Genomic DNA, 19,075 nt, shown 5'->3' on the forward strand with positions numbered 1-19,075 from the left:
TACCTTCTTATGAGAATATTCATGGTCCATGATCGATTGTGGCAACGGTTGCGCAGCGGGAGATAGAGAGAGGAGAGGAAAGCTGAAGACAAAATAGCTAATGCCGGTTGACAGCCGCAGTGATCCGTGGCTGTTATAAAATTCGGTAAAAGTTCAAGAATTCAAAATCTGGATTCGAAATCGCATCGATCCGCGACCGTGAAACGATACCGGATTTAATATTCAAGGGAAGCGTTCTTGTACCACCGAAATTTCAAACAAACACGAAGACGATTTTGTTTTCTCATACAACAATCGGCGAATAACAGATATAGAATCCAAAACTAGAGCTTGATGTTGTAACAGGATGGATCGCGAACTGATTGAAAAATTCATCGAAGTCACAGGTTAGCCCAAAAGCGAACAGTAATAATTGAAATATCAATTTCATTATACTCAGTTCTATATTTTACCGTTAACACAAATTCAATGCTTCAATGTGACTGTACGAACAGTTGAATCGGTAAACAAAGAATGCAGGAGTCCGTTTCTCTGTTTTACTTCACATTGAAATGTTTATTTCCAAAGAATTGTATTACAGTAATATTCTACCCATTTTACTAGCCTTACCAGCATAACACATTTACCATGGGTTTTATTTTTCAATTCACCCTAGCTGACCTTGATCTCATCTGACCTAATCTTGAGTTTCCCAAGTTTTCCTCACTTTGATTCATTCATCTAACCTAACTTTATCCAATACTGCCCTTTTTGTGTTAACCTAACCTAATTTGGTTTCAAATTATTTTCTTCCCTCTCTTTCATGAGAACATTTTACCAAATTCCAGGATCCAGCGAGGCTGTCGCCAGACAGTACCTCGTGGTGGCTGACGGCAATGTAGAGACTGCTATTAGCCTGATGTTTGAAGGTGGCGGAGCAGAGGCAGTAGCAGACGTAGATGGTCAAACTGAACCCCCAGAACCAGAGATCAGGCCGCCAATTCTACCTACTCGAGAAGTGTTGGTACCAACACAGCCCGTCTGTGCGTTCCCCAGAGCATCGAACAGTGTGTTTGATAGATTTAGGGACTTTGCGGTAGAAACACGTAAGGAACAAGAGGCTCTCGATAACCGGGACGGCTTTTTATCCTTATAAATCGGCGTCGGCTTACCTTATTTCATCGTACTTTTTAATTACCAAAAAGTTTATGCAAGATATGTTTGTAATACGCGATGCAGATATCATCTTGATGCTGAGAATCGGCGTGAAACATCAATTTTTAGAGTTTCCTTTTGAGTTACATGGATTCAAGTGAGTTTCAAGCTAATATGCGATGTTTAAATTGAATGAATTAACTGATGCCAGAACGCCAGGAGGAGGAAATGGCGCGGAGGGTAACAGGGGTGAAAAAAATGTCACCAAGGAAGTCCAAGCGCCTGGAAGACCTCTTCAGACCCCCTTACGACATCATGTTTTTGGGATCATTCATCGAGGCTAGGGAACATGCGAAGCTCATAAACCGATGGCTTCTTGTTAATGTACAAAATCCACTTGAATTCTCATGCCAAATACTTAACAGAGACCTGTGGCCCAATGAGCAGATCAGGGATATGGTCAGGGACCATTTCGTTCTGTGGCAGGTAATTATATCGATCGCATACTTGTTATTAGGAAATTTAACTCATACTTGACCTTCCATCGGTAACAGAGAAAAAGAAATATTATATATATGTAGATCCAGTAACGGCCTTTAATTTTCTACTCATGTGTAACTAGCGTTTGCCATATCCTCAGGTCATATCTAACACATCTGACGGTCAACGCTTCATCGACTTCTACAATGTCACTGATTACCCTTATCTAGCTGTTCTGGACCCAAGAACAGGCGAGTGTGTCCGGACATACGACCGGTTTACGGTAGAACATCTAGTTTCAGGGCTAGGTGACATGTTGAGCAATCATCTATCCCCGGAAACTGCACCGCAGGTTCCTTCTACCGCTACAGACGACTGGCTATCATGCCCTGCAGGTTCCATGGTCCGGCGGTGCGATGTGCCTTCCGAATCTTCGGCAAGTGTTCGTATGATGAAATACTTTGGTGATCATGTTTTCTTTATGCTGCGAAAGGCAAGAAAGAAATTGATAATTTTCGTAAATTTTAATTTTTGTTCTTAGGGTATGACCCCAGAAAGCAAAAAAGCCAGAGGAATTCGAGACACGGCCGTGGAATCAGGTAACAAATTAACTACACCAAGGCATCAATGAAATACTCTGTTGTCCCATCATAATAAGCCATATTGCAATCTTCCAGCTAACAATGAACGTGTCGATGCTGGGCCCAGCGCGAGTAACGTAATCCTTCCTCGTAGTGGCGTTAGTATCTTAGGAAAACGGTCGCGAACGGAGGAATTATCAAAGACGAAAAAGCACGAAATTCTACATTCTTTATTACAGAAAAAGGTACGTCCAACACTAGTTGCAAATCAGCTTACCCCCACATTCTCTCTGAACCTCTTTTTACTTTTTCCTATCTTGTCCCTTTGATTTCTTACCTCTAAAATTTGAAATATATGATTGCAGAACGGTGAACCGAGTAATTCTGAGCCCAACTCAACCGTTGTAAATTCAAGTAAGTATAAATAACTTGATTTTTCACCTCTTGCATAATTTGATCCACAAATTATTGAGTCTTCGACTATTTGTTATGATCGTTCAACAGATGACGAGCCGTCCTTGCGTTTATGTCTGCGACTGCCAAATGGGGGCAAAGAAACTATCTCTATGGGAGCTAGCGACACGATAAAAGTAAGTCTTCAAAGAGTATAACCTCGTTTTGATTTTTTATCATTAGAATACAGTGGAAAAACTCAAAATACGATCCATCGCGAAGTTCTTATATCATGACATTTCTACTGCTTTTTTTTTTCCACAGAGCTTCCTGGGCAGAATGGAAACTATGGGTTATCCGCCTTCGGAGCACACGTACCTAGTTCCATTTCCTAGGACAAATATTGGGGCTCTTTCTCAACAAACTCGACTGTCAGAAACTATTCTGTTTCCTTCAAATACCGTTTTTATAACAAAAATATAATTTGATCCCGTAATTTGGTAATTCAAGATTTGAGGGGAAAAAAATCGCAAGTGATACTCCCTTGCCAGCGGTCGTTTGTATTTATTGAAAAGAAAAAAGGAAAAAAATTCGTCTCGTATCTGTAATACTTGCGCTTTTAAATTTTTCGTTACTCTTTATTCAGTTTATACATATAACTGAAAAGTTCTAGACACTTTTAACCGTTCTTGATTAACTTTTAGCAATGTTCAATATACCAAAAGAAGAATCGCCTCGTGTAAATAATTTCATGATCAAGGCTGAACAAAGTTAACTGATTCTCAATAATTGCAGATCTACTAATTGTTTTAATCATGTCTGAAACAAATCCAAATAAAAACAACCAATCGAATTTTATTCCATTGGATCTACATTTAATTTGGCGTTAGTCCAACTTTTACTTTCAATCCTTATTCGTATGCGATTTCAATTGGTAAATTTTCATAAGTACTAAAGTGAACCATTTATATATTACTTAAGAAAATGCAAAGTCGAAAATTGGTAAAACTGAACACTTGTACTTTATCAGTAATGACCATATAAATCGAAAACAACTGTATAATTTGCAAAAATTCGTATTTGTAATTCATTTTGTTCCCGAATTATACAAAATAACAGTGAAATGTTTCACGAACAAATACTATGTCATAGGCTCAATTAGTATGTCACGTCGTAACGTACGTAAAAAGTATAATTGACAAATATATATTATATCTAATTAAGCCTAGTGAAAATGATTCGAACACTAATTTGAAATCGTACAAAATTGAAATACAACAAAGTCAATACTGCCGTAAGCCTCCACGTCGCATCATCGGCTGTGACATTCTATTCGGAGGGGTAATAGATATGTCCAAATAATCGCCGATCGTGAACCTGAGGAAAAAAGTTGCCCAAATAAGTGACAAATAGTAATATGTTCTGGCGAGTAGTGATATTCAGTGACTCAACAAACGAAATTAAGTAAATCAAATTGTTTTTTGTAACTCTAGTGAAAGAGCCTGAAAACAATAAAGTTCGGTATATTTCAATAGTGTTAGTGAAGATTAACATTGTGAATATTAATAATGTGGACCGAGTACCTAGCCTGTGCGAGAGTTTTATTATCATCTGCTCCTCTTTGACCAGAACAAGTTACCCCAATTTCTCGCATTCGATAACTAGAATTACGAACTTCAGGAGTAACCAGAGAAAAATCGAAATAGGTTCCTTTTTTACGCGCGTCAGGATTCACCTCTTTCACGAGCGCAGTTATCTCACGTAGCGTGGCATCCATCCTGAAAACAAGATATGAACACATGCAATCACTGTTCACGTCTTGGTTCGACGTGAGGAAAGATAATTTTCTTTCAACTACATACCAAGTGTAAATTTGCAGCTCATTTGACGGCACATTTCCTCTACTGTATTCGACGATGTTGTGATGTCGTCCGATGTTACAAAATACTCTCAAAAGTAGCGGGCAGGTCTAAATAGCGGCATGAGTGTAAGAAAGTGAGGTTAGGATGCATGAGATTTTACAGATTGGTTACACATTCCAGTTATTCATCTGGGATATAGAAACACCAATGATAAGCAAAATATTACTACGATACCTTTTCTCTGTCAACCGGCTTATCAGAAATTTGTTTTTCGTCAACAATCATGGATTCCACTGCAGACGCCATTTTTAAGGTAATCAAATTTAGCCGTAAATGTATTGGGCGCTTAGAGCATACACTACTTGGTGACTTCACGCGTGAGGAAAGTCGAGCAGAGAAATGACGGAGGGAGGAGGGTTATGTAGGTTCTACTCTGGTTTCCTCGCTCTATCCCTGATTGGCCGACGCGTGATTCCTCCTGGCCAATCAAATTGCAGAATGCGAGAGAGGGGGTAACACGGATATATTTTTCTCTCTCATCACTGCGGCCGCATATTCCCGAGTTTGATGGAAACTGTAGCTTCCTCGAGTGGGTATATGCTCTAAGATTGAGAGAAATATTCAACGCTAGCCTGTAGTCGGTCAAGTAGTACCCTGCAATAATTATCAGCACTAGTTTGCACTTGGCACATTTCAACTCGGCAATGAAGCGTTTACGACAGACACTACAATTATTTTGATTTTCAATTTGAACTAAACGATAACTATAGAAACAATGCAATACGAGAATGAAAATGAAACGTTGGCCGACAAGTCAAGATGCGCCGGAGCCCGAGCAGACCTGAAAATGTGCCTTCTCGAAAGCGACTGCTGTAAAATTGTACGTGAGTTGTTGGCCTGATTTCGAGGTTATCGTTATGTGTTCATCCCAATTTTCTCTGAAATCGGTGTAACATTCGTCAGTGATATATGATGAAATTTTTTGGACCATTACAATTTTCTTTTCATTACTTACTTATATATTTATTTGTTTATTTGGTTATTGATTTTCGAACAAATGATTCTTTTATACTTCCGAGGTCTCTTTGAATTTCAGATGATACCTCTGTGTAGTTTGATTAATTGCGCAAGTTTCATTTGTTCAGCATAAACGCACCCCCAGGGAATGCCTAAGAACAACTGATGGAACTGTCCCTGACAAATGTCAGGCACTGAGAGTAACTTTCTTCGAATGTAAACGCTCGCTTGTGAGTAGTTTTTAATTCTTAACGATACAATCTCACTTAAAGGGAAGCCCCCATTCGTGTTTATTCCATGTTTTTTACGAGGGTGGTGACTAGGGATAATTTCAGAGCTTGTGAATCCACTTTTATTTTTTTTAAATTCTAATTTAACATTTTTCATCAACTGGACGTATTATTGCAAGAAATAAAAATTCATGTGATATATTCAGGGTGGTGAGATCCCTTTTTGAAAAACATATAGCGTCGCTATGTCTGTACTATTTTTGCTAGATACCTTCATCCTTTTCCCTCTAAAAAATTAATGTACGCGAAATACCTTTGTATGCAGCTAGACGGTAGACGTCGATTCCGCGGACCAAAGGGATACTAGCATCTTCAACAGCAGGCAATTCTTGTGATTATTTAAATTTTTTCCGATTACAGCAGAGCCTGTATTTTTCCAAATATGTATTCTGTCGACTTTGAAATATTAATCCTCTGTTTATGACAACTCTAGAAACTTCTACAATATATCATTGCTGTGAAACTAGTGTATTAATTCATTTTTGTGACACATAAAAAAGTACGTGTTTCACTGTGTCCTATATCAGCTTTGAATTGCTGTTACGCGAACAATAGATAGAAGTATTATACCATGTAAGTACGCATACATAGAGTATATATATCTGCACATTTACTAATGTCATGTACCAAATTATATAAGTATTTATTATTATATATTATCCAAATGTACGATAATCAATGATGGTATTGATTATGTTCAGTGAAAATTGTACATAAAGTTGAGATCATCTACACAACAATGTCATAACGCAATAAAGGTATGATTAATCAAAACTGAAATCAAGTCGAGGAAAATATGTAGCCAAACTTTATTATTATTATTATTGTTGTTATTATACAATTACGTATTACTATTGTTAATATTACTATCGCAGTACATGCATCAATTGAAAATATATCGATATAATATGTATTAGATTTGTGTTACCGCTCAGCGGAGAAATACTGACGTTATAATTTTCATTTTGGGCTTCCGGTTTTTCCGATATTGTTCTACTTCAAATTTAAATCCGATTCAAGTTTATGTATCTTTCATGTCGTATACTACATCTCCATTGTAGCATATAGTATAATCAGTAATATATACTTCTAAATAGGTAGGTAATACTTTTTTCGTATGTTTATCGTAGAACGTGAGACAAAAACGCTAACGTATTACTATTATTATTGTTTTTCAATTTTATCCCAACGATTTATGTTACGTTCTCTGATCACTTCGTTGTGGGCATATAAGACGAATGCAGAAAAATATTGTCGAATTTATAAAGCTTCGAAAATGAGTTGGTCAAGGATTCGGGAACGACTAAAAAAAAAGTACTTCGTTTACTTGGATTTCTTGGTGAGCATGGCGCGATATTTTCGTACGTAATAAGTAAGATATTACAGGTAGAGAAGAATGTGATAACAGAAAAAATGTAATCATTAGACCTGGGGTAAGCGTAACGGAAACACCGTTATTATTCGATCATAATCCGTAGGTATAAGATTAATATTATCATGATTAAAACTGTTCGCCGATTCGCCAATTGAGCGACGGTATTCTTTATTTTATTTGTATTTCGATTTGTTGAGCGTTGATTAGATGAACAGGTATTATGTGTATGTTGCATCACAAAACATTTCGATTTCTCTTATTAGCTTCTTATTACAACGTGTTGTACCTGTACAACGATTGAAATTAGCCTTCGATAAAAATATATGAAAAATTGCACATACGATATTATATATTCATACCTATGCATATATTCGTTTTATAAACGAGTCGAAAAAGGTCTGTTGGTTCGCTTATGATGTATTTATTATATCTTCCTTAATCGCGATATTATCTTTATACACTTGTATGCATTATACATGTTACGTATATCGTAAACGTAAGTTTTTTTTTTCCCAGGGCAATAAAATTAAATTTGAGTATAAAAAACCGACATCATTATCATTGTGCGTAGTACAAGAATTTGGTTACGTATGACGAAGAATTTGCCTTTCCCAGCATGCACAAACGGGGAAAAAAATATAAATAAATAACGAACTTGCAGGAACACCGATCAGATATGTATTAATATTTTGTTGCTGTTATTTTTTCAACCTACAACCATTCAGCAATCTCTGGTATCGCTTCACCACTTCGATTAAACGGTTATTTGCTTAGCTACGTATTATTAAGCTTAGATTTTCTAGTTTGATTCAAAATTTATACCTGCTAAATTCGAATAGGTTTGATCGAGTTTTATGGAAATATATCACAAGGCTACTGATCAACTAGGATCTGGTATCTTACAGATTTAAACACAATCTAGTACAATCGTGATTGAAACTGAAACGTACGTTTTTTCCTAGTCCTCCTAATTTCCCTATGAAATTGCAAGTATTGAAGCTAATCAGTATAATTGCTGATCATTATTAATTTTCTATCGTGTAATTTCATCATGATACAATATGTAATAAGAATACGAGTGATCGTTAAAATTTTGTCATTAAAGCCTATATGTCTGCAATGTATACTATCGTCGATATGTATGTACATACATGTATGTAGTAACACATCCGACGACTATGTAACGAAGTATTATTTCGATAGAGAGACCGTCTCGGGTAAAGTTGAACGTAATTTTATCTAAGTATATTACTATAATTATTATAATGGGATAATAGTTATTGTCCCGTATCGAGGCTTGCGGTTTTTAGAAGGCGAGTCATGCATTGATATAATAATTTTTCGTTAGATAGATTATTCAAACTGCAAAGGCATCCAAAATACTTCTAAAGCTATCGTACGAATCAAATTCGCAATAACGAAAAAAACAACAAACGTAATACGCTCTTTAAATATCACAGCCTTATTAATCGTAAGATATGTCTTTACTCTACGTATAGTAGCGCATATTTATATTATTGTATGTATTTACCATTATTTAACGATATAGATTTCAGGACGCCCTGCGTTTTGAAGATCATTATTATCATCGTATAAATTTAATTATCTACTGATGATGGTTAGCAATTGCTAAATAATCTAAATATGAGCATTCCGACTGGCGTAAGAAGTGAAAACTAACTGCTGTAAAGTTTAAGTCTACATAAATTCGTCTATTCTTTGTCTAATCAATGATTAGGGCGTAAATTCTATACTCACAAGGACGAGTCTTTCCTACGTCAATTCTCTCTAAGCAATATCGTCTGTGTCTTGCTCAAATTTGTTCTTTATGTGTTTTATAATATATTACATACTTTGTAGATAGTCTATGCATGCGTGCGAATTGTAAGTACTCGTTTATGCACCAAGAAAAAATGTTTAAAAAATTGTCTTCCTCTACAATATATGACAGACCGCATCGCGTATAGAAAAAGCATATTGTATAGCCTATTAGATATGATTAATAATTGGTCATAAAGATCGTCAATAATGGAAAAATTCCTGCACTCGGTATTGACGTGCCCTTACCGTTCCAGAAGGGGCGCTGTTTTATTGCTTTTTCATGTCAGTTGTTATAATTACGGAAACTGGCACACTAATAGGATTTTCGGGCTATTAGAATATTTTTTTCGTCCGTTAATAACACTGAACGCTCATATTTAATATTACGTATTCATATAATCGTATTTCTGTGTGTCGCTCATTTCGTACGGCGATAAATTTGCTAGATTTTGCCAGATTGTATGCATTGTTCACACATCTAATAACTAATACACAGTAAGAACAAAAAATGACCGTTTGTAACAGAAATCTTTATCATCATACTTCAACAATTGACCAGTTACGTTTTTACGATGAAATTTCCTGTTGGTCGAAATCTATCGAGGCTGCAAGGTTTCACAAAGGTTACGCTTGATTTCTCGAGTTGTCCGTTCTCTGAAATTCTTCACATCTTTTCAACTTGAAAATCCGAAAGATTCCAGAAACCTTACATAATCCTCTTCATCTCTTTACGATATGTTACGAATTTCGTTTAAATACTATAAACTTCTTGAGATGTCAATCAATTTTCGTAGCCACCGATTTCTAACATCGATAAGCGCTTGAGATTGATGAAATGATCTGTCTAATCGTCCTCACAAGTGCACCTGTATAGACCAACCCTTTACTAGTCAATGAATTAAAGTTGCCAAACCACGAAAATTGAAATAGATCAAACAGTTAGGCTCAACTGTTCTTTTAATTAATCGTGTTTTCCATCAAATCAATCACGTTGACTAGTTAATTTCCTAAAAAGAAACTCTATAAAATCGGTAATTGACAGATATTGATCTCACAGCCTTAGTGCTTCTACATACCGCGTTAATTGATTAGTTGACATCGATAAAAACTTGCAGGTTAAAAACGACGAGTATACATGCGAGGTGCAACTACTCGTCGCCTTCAAATTGGCGTAAAAAAATTTTCTCAAAACAGAGTCAGAAGCACACCGATGGCCTGTAGAGTCCCGTGTATCCACAGAGACGGGCGCGGAGTGCAGGCAGCAAAATTGCAGCAGCAGAAAGGTTGTCTTGTAGCTGTGCGCATTCACATATCAAAAGATACATCTTGTCACCGGGTGACATCGATTTGTGGAGCGTGATGCGCCGTAGTCCGACAGATTTTGGCAGATATCTGTATATCATTCGTGCTCCTGCGGTAAAATTCGGTAGAACATCAATTTTGTAGTAGGGATTATTTCGTAGTAGTGATATAACAGTGTAGCCACTAAATCTTCATCACAAAATTCCCTGTCTTTTTCACACTGTCCCGCCTAACCGATGCGTGCAATCGTTTGAAAGTTAATATTTAGGAATATTTAAAGATTAAAGAGAAACTTCCGCTGGTGGTAAAAAGGATTTGTATTCGATCTAATTTATATGAAGCTTAAAAAAATTGTGGGATGCATTTGTATGAAAAAAATACAGTAAATGATTGCCTGACTTTCCGCAAATAGCCCTGACATTTCACTGACTATTCCAGAATTTCAGAATTCCATGAAATTTCCAGGTTCTCCAGGGTTCCCTGACCCGTGACCACCGAGTATAATAGTATATTGTGCTACAAGTGTGAGAAAGCGACCATTATGAGCATGCTGTGAAGTTGGCCGCACGAGTAATACAGCTGCTGCACATGGTACAGTGATATTCGTGTATTCCTGCACACTTCACGTCACACGGCATACATATGGTCGCTTTCATGCCGAAGTGTCACATAACTGTTTATGCAACAAATGCATGGGAAGTACTGCTTCTTCGGGCTGCTGCAGCGAGTTAGAGAAGTGGAAAGCGCTGGTGCGAGAAGTGAACGAGAAGAAAGCACTAGTGCGAGAATTACAGTTAAGCCATTTTGCGCATGCGCAGTATCTTTATTCTATCCCTGCATGTAAAGCGCTACTTACACCACTCTCTGCAAGCACGATAAGTAGCACTTCTCATGCATGCATTGCATAAAGTCATCTAACACAGTCACGCAGAAGGACTGTAAATCTCTAACGAAATCTCATCAGGACTAAGTAATTCGGTATTCTTGACATAATAGATCATGCTGCTTGTTATTGTCAACTATTCTTACCCGTCCAATAAAGCCAATTGCGTTCGAACTTGAGGCCGTCGTCGCCTTCGAAAACCTTGAAGACAGAAATGATGTAGCCAGTCGTAGCGAGCGGCGGTCGGCCTCCAGGTGGCTCAAGCGGAGGCCGAGCTATCGTGGCGACTTCGTTGAACACATCCAAGGTGTGACTGGCTGCGTATTTGATCTCCCTGGGGTCGAATTTCTGGAGAGCACGGCACTGAGCCTCGTGATGAAATTCACCCGGATTTCTCGTAAGTTTGTTTATGAAGTAGTACGAGATGAAGGGAAACTCGGCTGGAATTATGAATATCACGATTCAACGAGAGCCTTGTGAACATTTTTAATATCAAGATGTGTAATGTGTTATTTCGGTATCAGGGTACCAAGAAAAGTAGAATTATACAAACGGAGTCGATGGATCTGACTGACTGTGTTATGTCTATTCCTGAGCGCTAGGATTGAAAGACTCAGCGCAGCCTCGCGTCAAATATGTAGGTACAATAACATGATGTCAAGTAAAAAATCGGTAACAAATTCAAGCACGTTTCCAGGACATTTCTACGATATTTTCAGATTATTCAAGAACATTAAAAATAAAATATTTCCAGGACACAAGAAAAATTTAGTTGATAGTTTCCAGGACTTTTGCAGGACAAGCAAAATTCAAGGACATTTCCAGTACCACTGGACACGATGAATAGTTAAAATTCTGCAACGTTTCAAACGTGAGAGATCTTGCAGAATTAAGTGCCAACATCATCAAAGAATTACTTTTGGCACCGTTCGAGTCAAGGGCAAACCAAGTCCCATTGAATGAAATACTCTACGCCGTGTTTTGGTAACTGTGAATATGGTGTCTGAGGACCACGGCCAGCGTTTTTGTATATCTAACAATCTCTGAACGTACCGTTTCTCTCCATATTAACAAGAAGTATACTCTGGGCTGCCGTTGGCGCGAGTTCAGCTAGAAGTTCTGCAGCAGTGTCCCGCTGCAGGACGAGAGGGCAGGCGAGGGGGGATTCCATTAAAGGATCAAGGGGCTCGAGGGGCGTCATGAGGTGAGCGAGGATGCACTGTTTCGGATCTTCAACTTCGAGGACGGACAACGGGCTGCCGGTCTTCTTCCGGTCGACAATCGGCGCTAGCTTGAAAGGCAGATTTTTTATAATTCAACCGTGAGTCAGAGGAACAGGATTCGTGTCTTTCGAAGCATGATCAGCATGTCTTGGTGAACAGTAATCGCGACTCACCGGTACACCAGCAGGAAGAAAATGGTCCAGAGACGCTAAAGGAATGATGAAACAGTCCCTGTCCAAGGTCGCAAGGGTCCTTGGTTCCCCTGCGGTTAGCTGACTGTTTGCGGACACCACAAGCGGGGTGTAAGTTCCGGTAGCACCTGCGGTGTTTCCAGCGCTAAACGATACCTGAATGAACGACAATGAGAATATAGTACCTCATCAGCAGTATCCGACGTCCGAAAACGACAAATAATTGCTGTGACGCGATCAGTGACCGCGGTTGCATTATACACAAGTCCGAAAATAGCTCGTGCTCCCAAGCGATTTCCCTGCGTTTCTTGCGTTCGTGGTGCCTGCTGGATTTCAGGCCCGGGTCATCATCTACAGGGGAGTAAGAACTGGGTGCTCATTGAGAATAACATTTTATTACATCTTTCAATCGTCACTCTATTGTCAAGTGTATTCGTTAACTATACACAGGCGTGTCGAGGCTTGTGCTTCAGCGGTGAAAGGTGGTGTCTTCGTCTATAAAAAAAAAAAAAAAATGCCAAAAAAAAAAAAGATTGCACATCTAACCTGCCTGGAGGCCGCGGGCGTATGTGGCTCCGAAGGATCTCGCTGCTGGTTGCCGTTCTGTTTTCGTTTCGCATTCCCAGCTCCTCCTCCACCGCCACCAACACCTCCAACGCCTCCACCTCCGACTCCACCGGCACCCCATTTAATAATGGGTCCGGAATTCCGCCGATTCGACGAGCCTATCTGAATACCGGAATCTTCTGTAGCGCTGCTGACGGCTGGTGGCGATAGAAACAAATGGGTCCTGTACGAGTGCGCGGGGTGTTCGTCCATCGGATAATATCCAAATTCTCGACTTCTTCGCACCGCATCGCGACCGACGCCGGTCCGACCTCGGATCCCTGGGGGTCGATAACCGGTGGTTCCTCCGCATCCGGCAACCACCCCGCCGACACCACTGTTCCCACGTTCACCAGCACCGGCTCCCTTGTCCACCGCAAAGTTCTTCCGGAACATAAGATTCATGATTGAATGTAGAGAGTAGTGCAGCGTGCACGGCGGAGACGGACTGTGGACGGACTGTGTAGCAGAGAGTTCTGAGGTGATGCTGGAGGAATGCAGTTGGCCGTGTTTTTCTACCTCATTCGTCGGCAAACAGCCACAGGAGAGAAGTGATATATCACGGCCAGGTGGGTCAGACACAAGTCACAACACGCCACAATTATGTAGTGTAATATACGTAGTACTGTAGCTAGCTGGTTACTGACTAGCTCTATGATGCCACTGCACGTGCACAACGGCCACAACCCTCCTATATGCACAGAATTAGTAAGTCAGAAGTTATCGGCGGATCCGGGTCGCTAAACAACAGTTAATGAATCAGAAGGGGCAATGGTGATCACTCGAGACAGACACTGACCTACCAAGGTGGAGGAGATCGGACTATCAGAAATTAGCTATCCTCTGGGAATTGACGAACTCATTTAGTTCACCCGATCAGTCAGCTCGTTAAGATCGTTAAGAAATTGAAATTATACTGGCAAGCGGTACTTCTCAACGTACAAACAGTGAGTTGAATTAACTTAAATTCTATCTTGCACGTTACGGTTACATAAAGCCAACCGGCTTCGAGATTCTGCTTTTGGTCAAAACTTCAGATAAGGTAAACAGAAATATAATAATATTACGAGAAGCGTATTGTATACCTGGAAATATTCAAATTTTATAGAGAAAATTATTCAAATGCCTATGGAACCAGGACAGGCGTCTGAAAATCACTGACAATATTCAAAATACTGAGGAACATCTTGCCAGAAGTGTTATTTTTTTGCGTCACCTAGTGCGTCAGCGTCAGCACGATAGAACGATCAGTGGATCGGGAAAAACAAAGGGTTTGGTGTGATACATATATACATACATATAAACATACATATAGTTACACACGCAAGTATCTGTTGTCCGATAAAAGCGATGAGAATGGTTAGATTAAAATGTCAGGCTCGCAAGTTTGCTCACGCCAAAGCGAATCCGTTTGTACAACGTGTGATAGGTATATTATATACCTATGTGTAGCTGTATATTGTCATCGTGTATCTGATGGGGGTGCCAGGGTCCCGTGAAGGTTCGATCGACAAGGATGATGACGATGACAAGTCCGTTTGTAGATCTAGTGCAGGCCTTTCTATGTTGACCCATCAATGTTTCTTACATCATAAATGTCACTCACTTACCTGCCCTTGCGTGTCCCTCGATCGCGTTATTTATTCTCCATTAAACGGCAACAGGATATATGCAGGGCCCCACGATGTGAACACACACACATAAACACACATGTGTATTTATAGGTTTTCTTTACGATTGTGTAACGCCACTATTTGCTGTGCAGTGAATGCGAAGAATTCAGTTCGCAATCGCGAATTTAACCGCGGAACGAAGCTGAGGACAGTTAACTCATTCGCGGGTGAATGTTGCAAGAAAAACTAAATAAACCCACAAAGCTGCGCGGGTATTTCAAGCTGACGCTAGACCAAGTTCTAATAATACTTTACTAGTCGCGTATAATAATATAAATGTAGGTAGTGAAATATGGGGGGTATCGATCAAATCCACTCAAACTGTAATCGTTTGAAAGTTATTAACTTTACCCTGGCTCGTATTTTATTCCCTGCAGTCTGCTCCAGAAGATAATAAGACAAAGTCACGGTTCATCCCCCCCAGCAATCGCATTAAAAAAAAAAAAACTCCGAGGAGGCTGGGCTGAAAAATATGCGAGTATCACACATACGTCGCGATTCCGTATCCACTGCATTCCGATTTTCTTTTTCGTTCTCTTCTTATAATCCATCACGCGATGGATATACCTTGAATAAGGATACGGCTAGTCCGTTTACCGTGTACAGAATTTGGAATAACTAGTCGTATCTAGAAGGCTTAAATGAAAAGATATCTAATTTCTATTCATCTAGTTGTTGCAGGAAATCATGCCACTCGTTGATAAGTCTAGCCTATATGAGTTCAAGTGATTCTTAATGGCACATATTATGTATGTGTACAACAGAGATGAGAGGTATAAGGTATAACTACTCCGGATCGTTCGAAGAGGGTCGAGGGTTGCGGTTCACTACAAAGTCGTTGATCTTACCGACGAGGTTGGCCCGGCAACAAGTGCCGTGTCGCGTTTCGACGCCATCCCTTTCGTTCTACTTCAGCCACTTCGCTCAAATCCCAAATGGTGCATTCTGCACTATTCCTCGTGGCGATGACCAGGAACCTCTTCGCATTTCAATTCGCTGATCTCTTCGTCGACATTGCGAGGGTTATTCCTAATTGCTTCACGATTAACCGCTCGATGAGATCTGAGATACGGTTGAGCACTGGGGTCGCTGAAGGGTGAGCTGAATAGTATCGAAGGCAAGTTCAATCGGCAACAGTTTCGTGTTGGGCGGTTGTTCGTAGCTGGGTAAATGGGCAGCGTTCGTCCTCCATGAATTATTGTACATTCCTGTATTGATCGATGATTCAACGCGGTTTTACGTGTGGTCGTTTTGTCTCGCAACAGTCCAAGTACTGGTGTTAGTAGCTGGTAGCATCAGCGTCGGAATCGGCAACGGTAGCAAAAGCAGCAGTAGCAACGAGGCGAGGCGAATAGGCGTTTTGCATAATTCGGCGGTACACTGCAGTGGAACAAGAGAGGCGGTGGATGTAAATAGACAATACTGATTCAAGGAGGAATGCCAGAGTGATTTACTATTATTTTGTGCTACCCAGCGAACTAGCAAGATATTGTAATAATTGATATACGTATTATAGAACGATATTTTTTGCATGTGAAACGTTTTCTACGATTGATAGTCTTAGTTGCCTCTGAATATGGCGTATATTTCTATTTGTATCGAAAGACACGGAATGTAACCGGATGAAATGTTATCATACATAATAACCGAGTTTTAATTTGTGGAATATTGAACAAATAACTGTAGGAAAATCTACTTTCCGAATTAATAGCAGCAAAGAATACTATAATTTTGGTTCCGTTCACTTTACCCACTGAAACCGCTCTCGAAGCTGACTGAGACTATTACACTACCATATAATGTGTACGTTTCCAGTAGAAAATTGTCAATAAGTCAGTAAGGAAGAAAACTTAAATATCAGTACATTACACAAATAGTCGAAAATAGTGTTTGACTCTGGCTTACCCCCTTGAAGGGTGAGTGAGATATACTGTACACAGGGGAGCGTTAATTGTGGTAAAAAGGAGTAGTATGATAAGCGCGTGGGGTAGCACGTGGCAGCAGAGACGTCTCGAGGGCGCTGGAACCGAATGACGATGAGAGGATGTTTTTAGAGTTATGTACACGCGACGCACCGTCGGCCCCGACGAGTACAATGATGGATGTAATAATAACTGTGTATAGACGGAAAGGCGACCTTGCTGCTCCGCACCACCGCGCTCAACCGCCGCGAAGGCCGAGAGGGCCAAACGCTTTGGCGCGAGTGCTGCAGATACGGGCAAACGGAAGCGCGTCGATGAGGAAGGCGACGAGAGAGGTGGCGAACAGCGTTAAGTTAGATCAATGACAAAGATAGACGGAGAGGGGTGCGCTGCGCCCGCTGCACCCTGTTCCACGGATGCGGAGCGGGTGCGTGCGCACTGACAACCACCTATACATGCGGTACACCGGTTACACACATACGTAGGTACGTATCCGGAGTAGGTATTTGCTTGTGCTGACTGTATGCTGCGGGCAGTTTTGGCGCAGAGCGTCGACGTTAGCCCTGCGGAAGTGCGGCGTATAGAGGCCGGGCCAAGGTCAGACGCGTTTCTGACCGATATCGGAGCTGTAGACTGGGTGTGGAGGAGCACCGTGGGTCAAAGGGAAGGTCCGAGGCCGAGGTGGTGCAATATTACCAAGGTGGAGTATTCTACCGGGGTCAGGCATAGTCTACTGACGGAATGCTTCAAGGACGACCCTCGAGACGGCGATATAACGGCCACGGATGTATCGCTGCGTGCGAACGGTGATCGGCTGCGCGGTTCTTAAATCGACACAAAATATAATCGTGAAAATCGTGTTTATTACGTGGGAAAATATTGGACCAATTTTGAGGCTCTGTAATTCCGTATCCTCCGAATTAACGGATCGCAGGGTTCCCAGTTCCTGCTCCGCGCGTTCCGGCCGCAGAGACCCGATGCTCACTAGTTCAAAACTAGTTCCGAACCACGTTCGGCGTTTGTCATTGGTTCGTTCGGTCCGGTCGTAACCACGATTGGCTGGACAATTCTTCTCGTGCACTTGTTAATCATAGTGGAACACGGACCGACGTTTGAGGGAATCCCCGAACCCGGAACCGCAACGCGATGACGATGCCGGTGCCGATCTTGTCTCTTCGCGCGACTCGCTGACAGAGCCGATTGACAAAGCGTAGAGAGAGAGTCTTAACTGGCCGCGGGACGCTACCTTACTAGTATGAATTGGGGCCAATATTATTGGCTGGCTGGCCGTCGGCCCGCAGCTTGTCTACCGCCTGCCTCGTGCTCGTCCACAGCCCCCTGCGACGTACTGCGGCGTATCGCGACGTATCGCTAACCCCTACTGAAAATACGTTCATGTGTTGAATGATAAAGTGTTTTGAAAGAATTCCGGATACAATTTATTACACGATCGTATACCTTGTAACTTGTTATCATGTGATTTCTTATATATTTCATAGAATTTACAAGATAAATTATGTAATAAATGACACGCTGAATACTTTAAAAACATTTTACGCTTTGACACAGGAACATGGCGCGAAATGATACCGGGCGTTACGCCGCCAATTACTCAGGGGTGGCAGGAGGGATGATCGCCAGACATGGAGAGATAGATAGATAGATAGATATACGTGTTTGTGTCTACAACAATATTAGACAATTTAACGAGAGAGCGAGAGAGAGAGAGAGAGAGAGACAGAGATACGGCGAGCATTGTGTTGAAACGCGCGACGCAGCAAGAACGAAGGTCGGGAACAACGCTGGGTAACGGACGTACAGCCGTGAAAAAGTCGAGGGTGCGGCGGGAGACGATCCGGCATTGGCATGCCGCCCACATTTATCGAAATGGTTAACGCGTCTGGAATTGGCCCCGTTTCAAGTGGCCCTGGTCCAAAAAGATTCTTTGAATATCGCCGTCTAGACCCTGCATTTACCCGCCGCAAGTCACGAGGAGGTGACGTGCGTGACAACTACGAATCACTCGACTTTACGTCACCGTGTGCGCGTCTCGGTCGGAATTCGTCGACGCTGTAGCTGCTGCGTCTATTCTGAGACTTTTGACGCTTTAATTAAGTGCACTTTTAATCACATTTGATATGTAGCCACGAATTGATAGGAAACTTTTTTGAGAAAACCGCATAATCCGAGACTCGATGTTGGAGAAAACATTATCGACTTATTTTTAGACGAGTTATTTACTAAACGAAAAACACTCTAGCTTCGATTTATTCTTTGTTTAAGCATGTCGAAAGTTTCTTGCAACCGTGTGAAAAATAAATT

At 40.8% G+C, this 19,075-nt stretch overlaps 4 protein-coding genes across 17 annotated transcripts; 2 read left to right on the plus strand and 2 right to left on the minus strand.

Annotated features, from left to right (window-relative positions):
* The first annotated feature begins 30 nt into the window (after nucleotides 1-30).
* On the plus strand, nucleotides 31-3,467 carry LOC124218735 (UBX domain-containing protein 7). 2 transcript variants are annotated; one of them, XM_046625491.2, is made up of 9 exons: nucleotides 31-386; nucleotides 828-1,085; nucleotides 1,346-1,620; nucleotides 1,775-2,050; nucleotides 2,156-2,213; nucleotides 2,292-2,440; nucleotides 2,561-2,609; nucleotides 2,700-2,785; nucleotides 2,913-3,467. In XM_046625491.2, exons 1-9 carry the CDS (start codon nucleotides 347-349, stop codon nucleotides 3,069-3,071), a joined length of 1,350 nt encoding a protein of 449 aa, XP_046481447.1. In that variant the 5' UTR covers nucleotides 31-346; the 3' UTR covers nucleotides 3,072-3,467. The 2 variants fall into 2 exon arrangements, with proteins under 2 accessions (XP_046481447.1, XP_046481446.1); XM_046625490.2 differs by having other exon boundaries at nucleotides 32-386; nucleotides 1,775-2,056.
* Nucleotides 3,468-3,648: 181 nt separating this feature from the next.
* On the minus strand, nucleotides 3,649-4,844 carry Bin1 (histone deacetylase complex subunit SAP18). Its single transcript, XM_046625512.1, has 4 exons — nucleotides 4,685-4,844; nucleotides 4,451-4,557; nucleotides 4,172-4,366; nucleotides 3,649-3,965 (listed from the first exon to the last, which is right to left on the minus strand). The coding sequence occupies exons 1-4, from the start codon at nucleotides 4,754-4,756 to the stop codon at nucleotides 3,872-3,874; spliced, it is 468 nt and encodes a 155-aa protein (XP_046481468.1). The 5' UTR covers nucleotides 4,757-4,844; the 3' UTR covers nucleotides 3,649-3,871.
* Nucleotides 4,845-5,106: 262 nt separating this feature from the next.
* LOC124218746 (cytochrome c oxidase assembly factor 5) lies at nucleotides 5,107-9,089 on the plus strand. The gene is made up of 3 exons (XM_046625513.2): nucleotides 5,107-5,330; nucleotides 5,596-5,697; nucleotides 6,023-9,089. Exons 1-3 carry the CDS (start codon nucleotides 5,226-5,228, stop codon nucleotides 6,062-6,064), a joined length of 249 nt encoding a protein of 82 aa, XP_046481469.1. The 5' UTR covers nucleotides 5,107-5,225; the 3' UTR covers nucleotides 6,065-9,089.
* Nucleotides 6,550-18,062, minus strand: LOC124218732 (uncharacterized). 13 transcript variants are annotated; one of them, XM_046625475.2, is made up of 7 exons: nucleotides 17,622-18,062; nucleotides 15,680-16,211; nucleotides 13,099-13,542; nucleotides 12,535-12,708; nucleotides 12,192-12,429; nucleotides 11,285-11,578; nucleotides 6,550-10,364 (listed from the first exon to the last, which is right to left on the minus strand). In XM_046625475.2, the coding sequence occupies exons 2-7, from the start codon at nucleotides 15,725-15,727 to the stop codon at nucleotides 10,150-10,152; spliced, it is 1,413 nt and encodes a 470-aa protein (XP_046481431.1). In that variant the 5' UTR covers nucleotides 15,728-16,211; nucleotides 17,622-18,062; the 3' UTR covers nucleotides 6,550-10,149. The 13 variants fall into 13 exon arrangements, with proteins under 13 accessions (XP_046481431.1, XP_046481435.1, XP_046481433.1 ...); XM_046625479.2 differs by lacking the exon at nucleotides 17,622-18,062 and adding an exon at nucleotides 16,969-17,051; XM_046625477.2 differs by lacking the exon at nucleotides 17,622-18,062 and adding an exon at nucleotides 16,907-17,022.
* Nucleotides 18,063-19,075: the final 1,013 nt, after the last annotated feature.

The sequence above is a fragment of the Neodiprion pinetum genome, chromosome 5, assembly GCF_021155775.2.
Source record: "Neodiprion pinetum isolate iyNeoPine1 chromosome 5, iyNeoPine1.2, whole genome shotgun sequence".
In the NCBI taxonomy this organism is placed as follows: Eukaryota; Metazoa; Arthropoda; class Insecta; order Hymenoptera; family Diprionidae; genus Neodiprion; species Neodiprion pinetum.

Excerpts from the sequence above, each read along its gene's own strand:
- LOC124218735 (XM_046625490.2), top strand. The coding sequence starts at position 347 with ATGGATCGCGAACTGATTGAAAAATTCATCGAAGTCACAG. Across the intron at positions 387-827 it reads AAAATTCATCGAAGTCACAG|GATCCAGCGAGGCTGTCGCC; the intron begins GTTAGCCCAAAA and ends ACCAAATTCCAG. Across the intron at positions 2,057-2,155 it reads CTTCCGAATCTTCGGCAAGT|GGTATGACCCCAGAAAGCAA; the intron begins GTTCGTATGATG and ends TTTTGTTCTTAG.
- Bin1 (XM_046625512.1), bottom strand. The coding sequence starts at position 4,756 with ATGGCGTCTGCAGTGGAATCCATGATTGTTGACGAAAAACAAATTTCT. Across the intron at positions 4,558-4,684 it reads AGCCGGTTGACAGAGAAAAG|ACCTGCCCGCTACTTTTGAG; the intron begins GTATCGTAGTAA and ends GCCGCTATTTAG. Across the intron at positions 4,367-4,450 it reads GAGCTGCAAATTTACACTTG|GATGGATGCCACGCTACGTG; the intron begins GTATGTAGTTGA and ends TCTTGTTTTCAG.
- LOC124218746 (XM_046625513.2), top strand. The coding sequence starts at position 5,226 with ATGCAATACGAGAATGAAAATGAAACGTTGGCCGACAAGTCAAGATGC. Across the intron at positions 5,331-5,595 it reads AAAGCGACTGCTGTAAAATT|CATAAACGCACCCCCAGGGA; the intron begins GTACGTGAGTTG and ends TCATTTGTTCAG. Across the intron at positions 5,698-6,022 it reads TCGAATGTAAACGCTCGCTT|CTAGACGGTAGACGTCGATT; the intron begins GTGAGTAGTTTT and ends CTTTGTATGCAG.
- LOC124218732 (XM_046625475.2), bottom strand. The coding sequence starts at position 15,727 with ATGGCGTCGAAACGCGACACGGCACTTGTTGCCGGGCCAACCTCGTCG. Across the intron at positions 13,543-15,679 it reads TTGCCGGGCCAACCTCGTCG|AACTTTGCGGTGGACAAGGG; the intron begins GTAAGATCAACG and ends ATGTTCCGGAAG. Across the intron at positions 12,430-12,534 it reads TTCTTCCTGCTGGTGTACCG|CTAGCGCCGATTGTCGACCG; the intron begins GTGAGTCGCGAT and ends CTGCCTTTCAAG.